The sequence below is a fragment of the Melanerpes formicivorus genome, unplaced genomic scaffold (assembly GCF_026170545.1).
Source record: "Melanerpes formicivorus ecotype bairdi unplaced genomic scaffold, bMelFor1.0.p_v2 SCAF_5, whole genome shotgun sequence".
Classification (NCBI taxonomy): Eukaryota; Metazoa; Chordata; class Aves; order Piciformes; family Picidae; genus Melanerpes; species Melanerpes formicivorus.
The window spans coordinates 20,686,065-20,700,396 of record NW_027142357.1 but is presented as its reverse complement, the minus strand read 5'-3'; the positions used below and the strand labels follow the sequence as shown (position 1 = coordinate 20,700,396).

General features: G+C 36.4%; 1 protein-coding gene across 18 annotated transcripts in view; it reads left to right on the top strand.

The window, feature by feature from the left end:
* MYO3B (myosin IIIB) overlaps positions 1–14,332 on the top strand; it is a 202,190-nt gene that overhangs the window by 108,760 nt on the left and 79,098 nt on the right. For 17 of the 18 annotated variants that reach the window (XM_068138617.1, XM_068138614.1, XM_068138619.1 and 14 more), the window contains 2 exons: positions 324–412; positions 1,870–1,999. In XM_068138617.1, the coding sequence (XP_067994718.1) occupies positions 324–412; positions 1,870–1,999 (219 nt within the window). Of the gene's footprint in view, positions 1–323; positions 413–1,869; positions 2,000–2,090; positions 2,158–14,332 lie in introns of those variants that run through there. The other variant, XM_068138630.1, reaches the window with a different exon arrangement.

Below are 14,332 nucleotides of genomic sequence, written 5' to 3'. Positions count from 1 at the left end.
ATACACAAATAAGCGTATTCATAGCAAAATATGAGAAGTCATCACACCTCATTTTCCTCTCTTATTTGATAGGTCTTCACGCAGAAAACAATCCACAGTGATATCTGAAAGACAGTCTTACTAGGCTATTTTAGAAAGAGCTGTTCCATTCAGAAGTGGAAGCTTGGAAGAAAGCGTGGAGAAGATGGCACGCAGCTGTTGTTAAGCAGTCTGCTAACATATGTGTTTATAGTAGTTAGGGCTTCTTGAGTAGCAAACTGTCCTTAATTGGTATGAAGATTTTACTTAAGTTACTTACACCAGTGTCTCTTCCCAATGTCTAGATAAGTTTGAAGATAACTTACGATGCAAATACTTTTGGAGACCAAAAGGAGTAGAACTGTCATTTGGTATTCAGCACTATGCTGGAAAGGTAAGACCATGTGATTTTTATCTATTTCAAATAACAGTAGTATGGTCATTATTTGTTTTGTCCAATCTTTCTGCTTCCTGATTTTTTTTTCTCATGAGACAGAATGATAAAGTTTACAGTAACAAGAATCCAAAATAAAAGTTTCATGTGAGAGTAGCCCATTTTAGAACCTATCCTTAAAGGCTTTTTCACAAATTGTGTACACAGTGATCAGCTTTTACTCTGAAAGAAATTTGGCACCAGAAACACCACTAATACAGTCCTTTCAAAGGAGCAACTGTTTGGAGCTAGAATAGGTTATGTGATTGTTAACACCATGTGAATGCCACAAGTTCTCTGTGTGAGTGTAAGTATATGAATAAAATGCTGTGTAAAGCAATGTCTGCAACAGAACTTAAAATCTTATACAGAGAATTGGAAAAATTGGAGCTAGCTAGCACAGGTGTTTTCTTGTAGTCTGTAGTACCTAACTTCTTTTGTTTTCAGCGGGTTCGCTTATTATTTTATGTGTAGTTGTTTCACACAAGTCAGCTTTGCTTGTGATTTAAAGTCCAAGACTTTGTCTATAAACAAAAGCAAAATGAAAAGGCCATGGTTTATAAAACTATCAATGAAACCTCCTCTCTGGCTCATTAGAAATCCCATTAGAAAATTGACATTTTAAGATATATTCTACTAAATGTTATACAGCTTTATGACTTGTTAAGAATAACTGTAACATTTCACACAGGTTTTAGTAAATTTTTTGTACCCAAATGACCAAGTCATAAACCCACTACTAGCCAGTTCTCTGTTGCAGGAGAATGTTCAGTTTCTGTGTGAACTAATGGACTCAGTGGAATTAGGCTAGAGAGGAGTATCACTGGCGATAATAAATCACTAGCGATTTAAAAAGAAGTAATAAAAAAATTAAGCAAAATTAACTGATTCATTTATGAATACTTATAGGCAGGCAGTAATTTCTAATAAAAACAATTGCAATGATTGAAATGGATGTTTTGTTTTGAATCAGTGCAAATCCTATTTTAACATATCTAGAAGTGCAGCTTCCAACAGGTCTGGTTATAGATCACAAGTTTGGTGTAGACAATGATGACCACTGAAGAACCATTTCTTACTTCACATGAAAACTGTCAGTTTATGCTTTAATCTCTGTTGTGTTACATCATGGATGCCACAATTTGATGTGAGAAAGCATAATACAACGTGATTTAAGCTATTTAACCCAGTTTGATGTGCCATTACGTGCTATGAATATAGGTGCTGGTTGTATCTATTTCACATTCTGAAGAAACTGCTGTTGATGTACACTTCGAAGTCCTTTGCATAATTTATTGGCTTGTCAGAACGAAACTGACTGCTCTACATGGTCATCTTGACTGCTAACATTTTAAAGAACATAGCAGGTTTTGGGTAGCCCTTTTTGACAACTTTTCTGATTTTGTTTCCCATGCTAGGTATTATATGATGCCTCTGCATTCCTTGAGAAAAACAGAGACACTCTTCCTGCTGATATAGTGGTGGTGCTGCGCACTTCAGAGAACAGACTTCTTCAGCAGCTGTTCTCCAGCCCGTTAACAAAAACAGGTATTTTCTGCACAGCTTTGCTAACATTGCAACCTCTTCAGCTACATTAAAACTCTAGTTGTTACTGGATATTTTTTTTCTTCTTTTTCAGCTTGGCCATTTAAAGTTTCATAGATATATAAGATGGTGCACTTTTTTTTTTTTAATAATACATGGACATGAATTCTTCTCAAAGCCCAGGTAGCAGGATCCATCCCTTGCTCCAGATAAAAGGAGACTGACATGCAGGGCAAGGATGAGAATATGGGAGTTTCTTGGTTCTTAGACCTTTACTAAGGTCAGTTCTGTGTTGATAGATTGTTGTGTACTATGTCTTATAGTTCATAAATCAGGTAATGTACATCAAGTTGGTTTGGAGTTAATATCTGTTCAAACACACTGATGCAATACATAAATTTTCTTAAAATTATAAAAAAAACCCACATCCTAATATGCTAGAATTAATTACTTTAGTTGATTTAAAGCTTTTTGACACTGACTTACATAAAAGTGCACAGCAACATGAGGTTTGATGACTCCATGGATAGATGCCAGAATGCTGGTAAGTTATGCAAAAGGTTGTTCTGCAGTGTACATACAAACAAGCCAACAAATGTACACATCTCTCAATACTTCCTACGGTTTTAAAGTATCTTTTTCATCAAAGGGTAAGAAAAAATATGTGATACTTAGGAATGATCTGAGTATGGTGGATTGTATTAGATTGCAAAATTCTTGTGATCTGATATGACATTTGCAAATGAGATTATTGTACTTTTAGGTAGAAATAAGTGTACATGCTTGAGGTAGTGTTGTTTAATCTTATTTTACATGGGTTATCAATGCAATTCTGTGTCTGGGATGTCTGGACCCTTAGTAGCCCAGTCATAGCCTCTAGTGAGGCCCTTAAGCTCTCTTGAGATTTCTGTGTAGAAAAAGAACGTATGGAGAAAAATTTATTTTGGACATGTAGAACTAATAGCAAAATATCTGTTTATATGCTACTTAAATTCTTCTTACAATGTCTCTGTTCTTGTCCTGGAATTAGAAGGCTGTGGATTAACCCCCTTCAATTTATGCTTTTAGAGGTCACTGAGAGGTGAGAATCTGATGGGGAAGTATCTATGTTTCCTTTCAGTTAGGGCAAGCTTATGTGGAGTGCTATATTCTTTAAAATGGGGTAGGATTGGTTTGTGCCCAAGTGTAGAACAAAGAATCTTTGTGACTACTTCTGACATTTGAGTCCACGTTAATGTGGTAAAAGAGATTCTTTTACTCAGGCTGGATCATGCAAAGCAAAAAAGAAAGCTCGCATCTGGTCGGATGTGTCTCCAACACCTCTCTTTACCAGCTATTTATACCTTGGAACTATTGTCAGAATGAAACAGATTAGGTTCTTTGTCCCAGTTATCAGTACCTATTACTGTAAATATTATACTACTGATTTTACTGCTATTTTAAAATCAGAGTGCTGCTCTTTTCCTGCAAACTGATCTTCCTGTGGCTTTTTAGAGGTATTTTCAGTGACAGCAGCACTGAAAATGAGCTTTCTGCACATTTACCTTTCTGTGAAGACTGCACAGCTAGTCGACTGTTGTCTGTTTCTGTCAAGCTGGTACAGGACATCCTGTTAAAAAAACCCAACTGTGTATATGCTCCTGTGCATAGTGTTTTAAGAATAGCTGAAAACCTTTGCCATTTTTATTTTTTAAAAGTCCTAGTGATTTTGCTCTTTTTTTTCCGGTCTCTCTAATACAATTGGCATTCACAACCTGTGTTGGGGCTTCTGTGTTCTAAAATCACATTGTTGCCAGGTTTGGTTTTGGCAGCTTGCAAGATAAATGAAAGGTTTGGCTGAGAACAGAAGGTAGTTCTGGCAATGCTGCTTCATATCTGCTCAATGAAGAAAAATAATGCTATTCTTTTAACTTTCTACAAAAAAGCTTTTGTAAACAAAAGAATAGTGACTGTTTCAATGTCCCATCATATTCTCTCCTTACCTCTTAGCCCTTTTTCCTCCAGTCAACATATGCTTCATTCCTAAAGCAAACAGAAAAAAAACAGAGATTAAATTGAAAGTCATTATACAGTTTTCTCCATTTTTTTTGCAGATTACTGACTGATGTTAAAGTTAGTCATTTATATATAAGCCATATTGCATCTTTTCAGGTAATTCTGACTTGAAATGAGCCTGCTGCCAGTATGAGTTTTGTTTGAAGATGAGTGACAGCACATTCTCACGTCTGCTTACAACGAGCTCTGGAATTTGCAGTGTAGGTGGTTTTTGCCAAGCAGCAATCTCCAGTATGTGTAATAGCCACTAGGTGGTGCTATCCCAGAAGGAAGAGGGAATTTGAGACTGGTAACATGGGTCTGGCAACTGCTGAAAATGTAGTTCTTAAATACCAGTAACAACAAAAAGATGCCTTTCCCATACTGAGAATATCCTCTGTTTGAAGTCTATTTATATAACTGTCATGTCTTCTGCTGTCAAAAACTGAGCAGCAGCAAGAAAATAAATATTAAAAAGACTAAATTTTTTCACTAATTTAAGATCATGTTAATCCCTCTAATTTATCACATATACTTATCCCCTCTTAACAAATGCTTCTATTTCACACTAGCAGACTGAGTGGCTTAAAGAGCCAGAAATTAACAGCAGGACATTAAATATACATTTGTAATAGTAATTTATGTTTAAGAGGTTGTACAATTACTAATACAAGACACCAGAATTTAAACATTCTGTTACCAATTTTATAGTGTGTGCAGTGTGTTTTGATGTTTGCTTCAATGGAAGCTCAGGCATGTTTGGCACATTTTGGAATATGTTTCTACTTTCTTGAGACTCCTAACCTCAAAACTGAGTGAATGTATTCTGGTTTAACCTACCAGTTATCCCAATTGCTTGTCCATTTGTCACTTTTTTTCAGCAGACACAGTGTCTTTTGCTAAGAATTCTGCCTATTCTGGAATTAAAATTGAATTTATTCCAAATACATGAGAGAAGTAAAGTGCTTGGAAAAAAAAAAGTTGCCACTACTCCAGTTGAAAATGCATATTCCCATTCAGATGTAATGCATTCCCATTTGTCTCTAGTTTTGGTTTATAGCTGTTGAACCTAAAGCATCAGAGAGAAAAGGAATCATGATCTAGAAAATAGAATCCTCTTGTAAGAGAAGAGGGCTTTAACTGGAAAAATCAAGGAGAGCTTTGATTTATTCACTAGTGGTGTCAATAAGGAGTTAGACCATTTGACTCACCATCCTGATATTCAGAACTTTCAAATTCTTGACCACTTTGAAGCGGTGGTACCATCTGACTGCTTAGGCAAAGCACTAGTGGTGCTTTTTGAGACTGCAGTTCCCTCTTCTAATTTTTCTTCTTCTTACCTTATATTCTCCAGCTGACTAAATCATGCTGGCAGGACAGGGAGATGTGCCAGAGGACCTTAATCTTCTCTGGAAAGCTGCAGTACAACATGATTCTCTGCTCTTGAAATACAATCTTTTCAGACTTTTTCCTGTTCTGTAACTCAACAGATTTTTAGAGTTTTTAGCAAGATTTATTTGCCTCTACCTTGAATTTCTACCGTGACGTCCTTCCCAGAGAGAGCAGGGAGAGTTGCCACCTGGAGGGAGGAAAGAAATCCTCCAATCTTCCAGTCACAAGCGTAGAGACACTATGAAACATCACTGTCCTAGCTTTGAGGATCTGTAGGGACCAGGATTGACTGTGTAAAATAAATACAGAGCTGAGTACCATTACCACTACAGCAACATCAAGTCTAATAATTTAAACACCACTGGGTATTGCTCACACATTCAGAGTGATACAGTATCAATATATCATCCACTTCTTGTTCATGGTGCCTGAGCATAATCTATCAATGAGAACTGGGTTAAAAATTTTTACAGCCTTCACTGAAGGGTCAGGACAATGATGTTTTAACAAGGAAATATTTTTGTCCAAAATACAGAAAATGGAATTTTTTTTCAAAACTGATTTAATTATAATTAGCCTGCCTAAAGGTCATTTTGCCTCCTCAGGATTGATTTTTATTCTGTGTCCTTTGTGCTGTTGAGTCTCCAGCCCTCAGAGAAATAATTAAAACCAATATATGTCTCATAAAAAAACCCGAAACAGCTAGCTGACCATGTGCTGAGAGAGAATGTGAAAAAAAATGTTTCAGGGTTTCTTTATGCATAGTAAAGAACACAAGAACTAGGCCTTTTTGCAAAATCACTTTAATGCAATGCTTTTCACCAGTCCTTGATGACAAGACTACGATCTCAATTTTACTTTCTTTGTAGCTTTGATAGCTACCTTTCCTCAGAAGGGTCAAAAACTGAGAGAAACAAACGGGTTTCCTTGCATTGCAGTCCCATGAACAGATACTGTTGGGCACAGAGTGACGTCTTGACCAGTTGAAATAGTAGATGCATTACCATTGTTTTCAGAGCCATGATTTGAACTTTCCTGTGTGTCACTCTGCATTCCTACTGAGTACAAGCCCTTCCTCTAGCAGTAAATGGGAGGTCTCTTGGCTTGGTGTATGTCATACTTGTGCACTGACATATAGCATGCTGCCATTTGGGCTTAGAGGATTTTGTCTCTTAATTCCACCCATCACGATAGAGCAAAGGACTCAAATACGTCTTAATTTTGCTAATTTATCCTACAATTAAATCTTTTTATAATGGTACTTTTATGTTACTATTTTCACCTCTAAGAGATAACTGCAGGCACTCCAAATTGATCGGAAAGAAAGCCATTGTAATGATAATCTCTCTATTTAAAGATTAATCAGAATTTATATTCTGTAAGAATTTGGGTCAACTTAATGGTGACTATATCTTTTTACTCAGGACACAGAGGCTTTCCTAATTCTAACTGGTCCCTATGCTAAAGTCGTATAAAAGTTAATGGTTTCTGCTTTGCTGCCAGTGTGTTGTGTGCAAGGCAAGGCTTTAAACCACAGCTATGCAGTGTAACAACTGTGGAGTTTACTGGTTGCAGATGTGGGACTTCACTAAACTAAATTAAATGTAGCTTAACTGAGTTTGAGAGGAAGAGTGTTGGATTAGTTTTTATTTTGTTTTTCAGTTTGGTTTTCTTCATATCCTAAGGTTTTGTGTGATAGGACAAATGCAGTACACATTAGCAGTAGGGCAGTAGGATGCAAAAGTGGAAATCCTCTAGAAATAGAACCATTATCAGTTAAAAGTTAGTCTCAGTCCTGCTGAAGCTTTGTATAAAGACATAACAATTATTTACTGTTGAGAATAACTTCCTCTAAGTAAAGAGTATCATTGAATCTCTGAAACTGTGCATAGCAGCAAGCACAACAGCTGAGAATGGTCAAGTTTGATTTATCATGTTTATGTTTGGTATAGGGTATTGCCCAAGCAGAAGTCCACTGTTTTCAATATTAAACTTCACAGATTACATTGTACTGCAAATGAGCAAAGGGTAAATTGAACCCTAAAAAAATACAAGTGGGCAAGTTTAGGAACAAATCTTGATGAGCTTAGTGACTGATTCGTAATAGGCCATTCTTTGTAGAACAAATCTTAATAATTTTTCTTCACTTTTCTGTCAGAAGAGAGGAGATACCTTCTCAGTTTTCATGTTTCTGTCCTAACTTCTCAATTTGATAATGACAGTACTGAACAACAATCAATCTTAACAGTTCCTTGTACACTAATTGAATTTAAAATGTGTTGACATTGAGGAAGCAAAAGATATATTACACAGGTGATGTTACTGGGTTTAATACTAACTAGTAGACTATGGGATCTCTCTGTGAAACATATACAGAATTTATATAGAGGAGCAATCAGAGAACATTATACAGTAGGCAGTTTCTACAAGCACTCTGCACTATGAGGTCCAACTGTGTCAGTGGTGCTCTGTATGTCATTGGAAACATTCAGTAGCTTTCACTATCAAATCCTGGGAGAGCAATTCTTTTTAAATTCGCTAGTGATTTTGTAGAGCAGATAAACTTGTGGAATATTCAGATAACCTTACTGACTTGGATATCCATAATGTCTCTTGATGTGTCCTTCACAAAAAACCGTGCTTATGTTTCCCACTCTTTTTCTGTGTGTCTTAGGATCTTAACCACTGGGAAGACTCACAGTCATAGTGAGGTCAGAGAAAAAAGTAAACTTCCATAAAGTTTTGTAACTATGTTTAATCTTAAATTAAGACTTTTAAAAGACAGCTCTTCTCCTGAAGTGTCAAAACCTGGGGTTTTATCTGTGTAGCTTAAGATCTTAACCAATGGGAAGACTGATAGTGAAGTCAGAGAAAATGTTTCTCCATTTTATTCCATGTGCTTTCAGTGACATTTTTATACCTAGATTTTTACCACTGAATTCTTTGAAATCTTCTCTGGTTCTATTAAGATTTTAATCAGACTGCATACATACGGAGCAGTTTCAGCATCAAGTCCTGAGTGATGGTATACAATAAAATGTTTTATACATTGTATAGCAAGGGAACATACTATGGAAATGCAGTGAGCTGAAAATCACAGTTCTTGACTTCTGGTGGGATTCCTGTTTATTCACTGTTCTTGTACAAAATTATTTTGGCTTCAGGTTAAACTGAGTACTCTGAAGCTTAATTAGGGTTGGAAGACAATCTTGAGATTGTCAGAGGCAAGATGCTGAGGTGTGAGCTATGAGACTGCTTACTTTTGGTTCATATTGACGAGGGAACATAGATGAAATACTGAGATAACTGGCATGTTCTTTTCAATCAAACTTTTACTTTTCTAGATAAAGCATAGATGATTTTGAAGGGGAAAAAAACCCCTTACATAACATGCAAGAGAAAGGATGCCAATTGCATAAAACAATGAGGGAGACTATGCTGAATCAGCATATGTGGTAACCATGTTTTCAATCTGTGTATCTTTTTAGAAGTGTTCTTCCATGTACCTCTGGAAGAAGAAATAAACTTGCTGTCTGTCCTGAATAGAGGTTATAAGAATAAAGGGGTTTTGGCTAATGCTGAAAGTTATTGGAAAATTCCTCAACAATGAAATCTTACAGAAAATACACCTCTGTAGTTTTCTTCTAATCTCACTTACTGACACGATACAGAAACCAAGATAGTCTGCTGGGGAAACAGAAAGCCTCATGGTGATGGTGAGGTACTTAGCAGATGATACAGACTGCAACATTCTATACTGTCTGCTGCACCCAGAGATTTCAAGGTTTATTGTCCTGAGTTGATTGCATATGACATCATTGAATCATCCATACCAAAGATGAGGATAGAAGTTGCAAAGGACCATATCTGGAAGAAGTGGCCCATATCTTCTGACAGTGTATAAATAATAAGAAGCTGAGATGCTTTGGTCTGTAATGCAGCAACTGCAAGACTGACCAGATCAGGCTGTGGCTAGCCCATCAGTCAGCCTCCTGCCTATTAGTCAGGTCTCCAGCTACTCAGGCTATGGACCTAACTAAAGAAAACAGTAGGTGTTTCTGCAGTAGAAAACTCCAGCATTTTTTATATTATATCTTCCAACTACTTTTTTCCTAAACAACTGGGGGGTTGTGTGTTGTTGGTTTTTTTTCTTTCCATTTTTAGTTAGATGCAGCCTCAGATAATCAACCCTTATTTGTATTTAGTGTGCTCCTGTCATTAGTTATGTTTGGACAGAGGTGCCCAACCTGTGCCCACCTGGTTGTGGCCAAATAGAAGAGTTTGTCCAGCAGGCAATCCACTCCCCCTTGGACACCTTCTTTTCCAGAACCCTGTGACCTTCTCTTGTTCTTTGCTTGGGAACATGTCTGCCACGTGATCAGTCTATAGCATAGGTACTTTGCCTGCTGTCTGTAAAGTTGATTGTGTTGAGGGACTATGATGTTCTGAGAATTTGTTTCTGAGGTTTGCTTGTGTATCCTATGTTCATGTATATGCCTGTGATATTTCAGGAAATGTCTGCATTTCAGAGAGCATACTCCCAGTCAAGTAGATGGCCACATATCTGATTGAGTTTGTCTGGACAATTGGGCAGTGTTTAAAGCAGCCATTCACACTGGAGGTTGTATTTTAAAATACCATGAGCGCTGCCACTAAATAATTATATACCACAATCTGTTCTTCTTTACTAGGTAGGGGTCAAAGTTAAGATGTTCCTTACTGAGACCACACATTTACATATCTTGGAATATAGTAGGTAGTTTGACCTTTATTTCATCTCAGCTGTTACCAGTATCTTTCTTCCCTTGCAATCTACAAGAAGTCAACTAAACTACTGTGTTAAAACAATATTTAAACATAGCAGGATGGTGCTTCCAAGTAAAGTTTTATTTGTTGATGTAAACATCATTCTATGTGCTTTCCAGAGTGTGCCTTACTAATGTGGGAAGTGACCACTGAAGTTTCTGCAATGTATGCAGTAGAAAGCATAGCAGCACTGAATTTACAGTCCGATTCTCTAATCCCAGTGTAGCAACGGAAAGCTTTTAAGTATTTGTAAATATGATCCATGTCTACTTCATATTACTAAGAGAAACTTTTAATCTAATTGATAATCAGGATCAGAATTTGTCAGTTCACTGTGGCATGGATTTTTTTCTTTCAAATAATCAGAGGCAGAAGCTGTATCTTTTTAGCTCCTGAAGTGATTACTCATGATTAATTTATTCCCACGGGGGCCTAAATATTACTAAGTTTTCATGATTATTAGATTCTATTTTGTAATATGGATCTGATTTTGGAAAAACTATTTCTCATTTTTAAATTATTTATTCTGAACAGGAAGTAAAGAGATACTCTTTTCAGAATAAGCAGCAGTGGCAGTGTGTCGGTATTGATCGTGTATTCTGCAGACAGTACTTTTATAAACATATTCTTGTGTAAAAAGTGTAGTATATGAGAAAATTGGATTCTTAGCTTTTTACTGCACAAGATTTGACAGTCAGTGACCAGACTCAAATTAGTACCCAATAAAAAAAAAGTTCACGTACTCATTTATAGTCAAGTTAAGAAAAGCTTCGTCTTACAGTAGCAGAAGATGAAAATACTTAATGGAGATAAGCAGTCGACTTCCTTAGGCTAGATAAAATGTACTGAAATCAAAGACAGAGAAGAAGCTATGTGTATCAGAGACTGTGTGGCTCTGTACCTCTTCTGGAGTGCGAGTGCTTAGCTGTGATTAGAAGTAGTGTCAATGAAATATGAATGCATTCTAGCATTTCTGACCATATTATACTATATCTACATGGTGTTTCGAGTAACTCCTCTTTATCGGAACCAGAAGCATGAAAGGAATTAATAAAATATATGAAGATAAGAAAAGAGCTTGTACTGTGCCCTCTATATAATAGCAATATCCCTGGTATAGCTTATACTGTAAGGTGACATTGTCATTAGGCTCTTTCTCTGTAAGTCATTTGCACTTCACAAACTAAATGTTGTGTCAAAGTTTAATGTAATTCTTACCTGGCATGCTCTGTTGCAGACATAACCAAAATGAGGTTATAAATACAGTGCTAATGTAACTAATTTTTGCATGATACTACATATAGAGTCCTTAACCTAAGAAGAATGAAGCTCTGACAAATGGTAAGTAACATCAGAACATCCAGCCAGAGAGTGTCCTTTTCCTAATTAGTTTGGAAAGTCAGTTGTTGGACAAATCGTAAATTCAGCCATATCACACAGTGAGTGATTGCCAGGGCTGCAGGTGAGAAGCTGGGAATGCTGACTAGTCCTTTCTGAGACCTAGACAGCTCTTCCAAAGTCCAGCCTGAAAAAAGAAAACTCATTTCTTCTTTCTGTGCTCTGTAAATACTTGAAATACTTTCAAAATTTCTGCTTGGCTTTGCGTAATAGAAGAGAGAGGGTACTTTGACAACATGGTCTTTCTGACAAAACTGAAATGAGACATCAGTGGAGAGTATGTTTGCAAAGATAGGAGATTTCCTAGGCAGCTTCAAGAAAAAAAGTTTGTCACAGCTAGTTTAGCCAGTAAGCACATAGATTTTTGTGCTGCTACTTCCCTTTCAGTTGGAAAGTCTGAGAGCATTCCACAAACTTTAATGACTGAAACTTCTCAAAGCATTAATGACATTCCTAACTTTATTGAACAGAGGGGAAAAAAGTGAAACATTGGCAGTGACTGGCTCATCCACTGACACAAATGAATCCCAGAGACCTTAGTCTCTGATCTGGAAGACAGATTAATGTTTCAGATGAACAGTCCCGTTTAACTGAAAGGAAAATGCACATTAATAAAATTAAACATGTTTAAAAGATCTATTCTAGTTTTAGCCAGTAACTTGTCTACCCTCCCTCATGTATGCCTTTTCCAAAAAGGACTATGAAAATTTTGAGAGGATTTTGAATTGCTTAATTGGGCCTTTTACTGGGGTTTTACTTAATATAAGTAGCATTTTGTTGAAGTCTACATGGATGTCACTTGTATTTTCTCTGGAGGGCTGACCACATGAGAGGTGTGAAGCTAGACTTCTGAAAGGCACAGTGCAGTCTTTTAACCTTTAACCAGTTTAACCTTTCAAGGAACCCGTAGCAGTTTTAACTGGGCTGTGTTATTATCTAAGAACATTTGTTCTTCAAATATTGATGTTCTTCACAAAGTGGAATAACATCTAATTATTTTTGGTGTGTAAAGTAATAAGTGACCTTGTAAATGACAATCAAATACAGGCACAGTAAACCAAATGTTTACTGACTATAAACACCATGCTGTGGGTGAAACATTTCTGATTACGTAGACTAATTTTAAACCCACATTTGTTCTGTTTATTAGCTTTAAATGGCTAGACATGTTAAAGATAGGTTGTTCTTTTCCTCATTAAAGCATAATTTTGTGGTTGATAGGGAAAAGAAAATCCTAATATTTTTTTCTCTAGAGTTCATCTGATGCTACAATTCAGTAGTTAGTAATTACATAGGAATTCATTTGACACATGAAATATGCACTGATTAGAATCCATTCCTAGGAGGAAGTAACTAATGAACAAAAAGCTTTTCTTCTTTTAAGTAGGAACTGACCACTTTTGGGGTTCATTTATAAAGTCATTAAAGATTTTTGATAAAAAGGGTTTATCTGTTGGCTTGGTTTGCCAGATCATAAATGTTTCATTTTAGTTTTGCATGAGTAATTAAGGGAGGGCTCAGGAATATTAGTTATGAACCCTAGAAGCCTAATGCCAACAGTGAGTGTGGTGATTCCTCAGCAACGAACTTGTTACAAAATACAACAAAATGTTAGTAATTTTAAACAACCTAATTCAAATCTGTTTCTTCTCCCAACTCCCCTCTTTTATCCCATGCTGTGTCATCAGTTCCTTAGTGCAAAACTTTCAAACTTTAGACTTGCTAGTCTGAAGCCTAGCCAAAACCAACCTTTCTATGTTGTCTAGCCAAAAAAAAAAAAAAAAAAAAAGGTATTTTTAACACAGAAAAATACCAAAAACACATCCGAGAGAAAAACAAATTCACTAACTATTTGTTTGTTGAAGTCCTGACTTTAAGCATATACCATATGTATCATGTGTGTATATACATACACAAAATTTTCAAACCAGACTAAATTTAAGTCCTCTCTAATTTACCCAGTCTAGCCTAATGCCTTTTCCAAAACCATGAAAATGCCTTGTGTTCTGCACTGGGATGTAGACTGTCATGTAACATAGGCTGTTAGATCTGGAAACAACAGGCTAGTTTTCCAGCATTGTGTCAATCTTAGCACCAGCAGCTTAGTAGATAAATACTTCTAAAAATGAATGCAGAATGTTTGAATCGCTCCGAAGAATGTCATTGCTGTGTTTGAGTGCTGGCCCCCACATTGTTTTCAGGGCATTGGTATTTTTCTTATTAGGAAGAAAGTAAGAGCAGAAGTTTGTTTCAATGTTTTGTGGACACTGGGCTTGCTCTGGTCTCTTGTGAAATAATTACCAGTGATCAAGTGTTCTTGACTTTGTTTTTCCCTTCCTGCCTCCTTTTTACCAGTTATGTAATACATAGTTTAGCAAAACTCTGAAGACTGTTTAGAGTTACTGCCTTTCTGTAAAGCAAACAGCTAAACACAGAAGTTGATGCAAACAAGGCACTTAGCATCTGAAAGAAGTGTTAACACTTTATTTACATTTAAATTAAAATGGACACTTATTTATGTGTTCTGGTTCTGAAAGGTGTGTGGTACATCTGCAGAGGCCTATTGTTTATTCATGCTGTAAATCCTTTGAAATGTGTTAAAATGCTTCCCACTCATTATAAAAATCCTGCCACCCATGGATTAGGGCTTTGATGTCACCAATCCTGCTTCAAAGGGTTCTTTCAATGCTATTAATCACAGTTTAG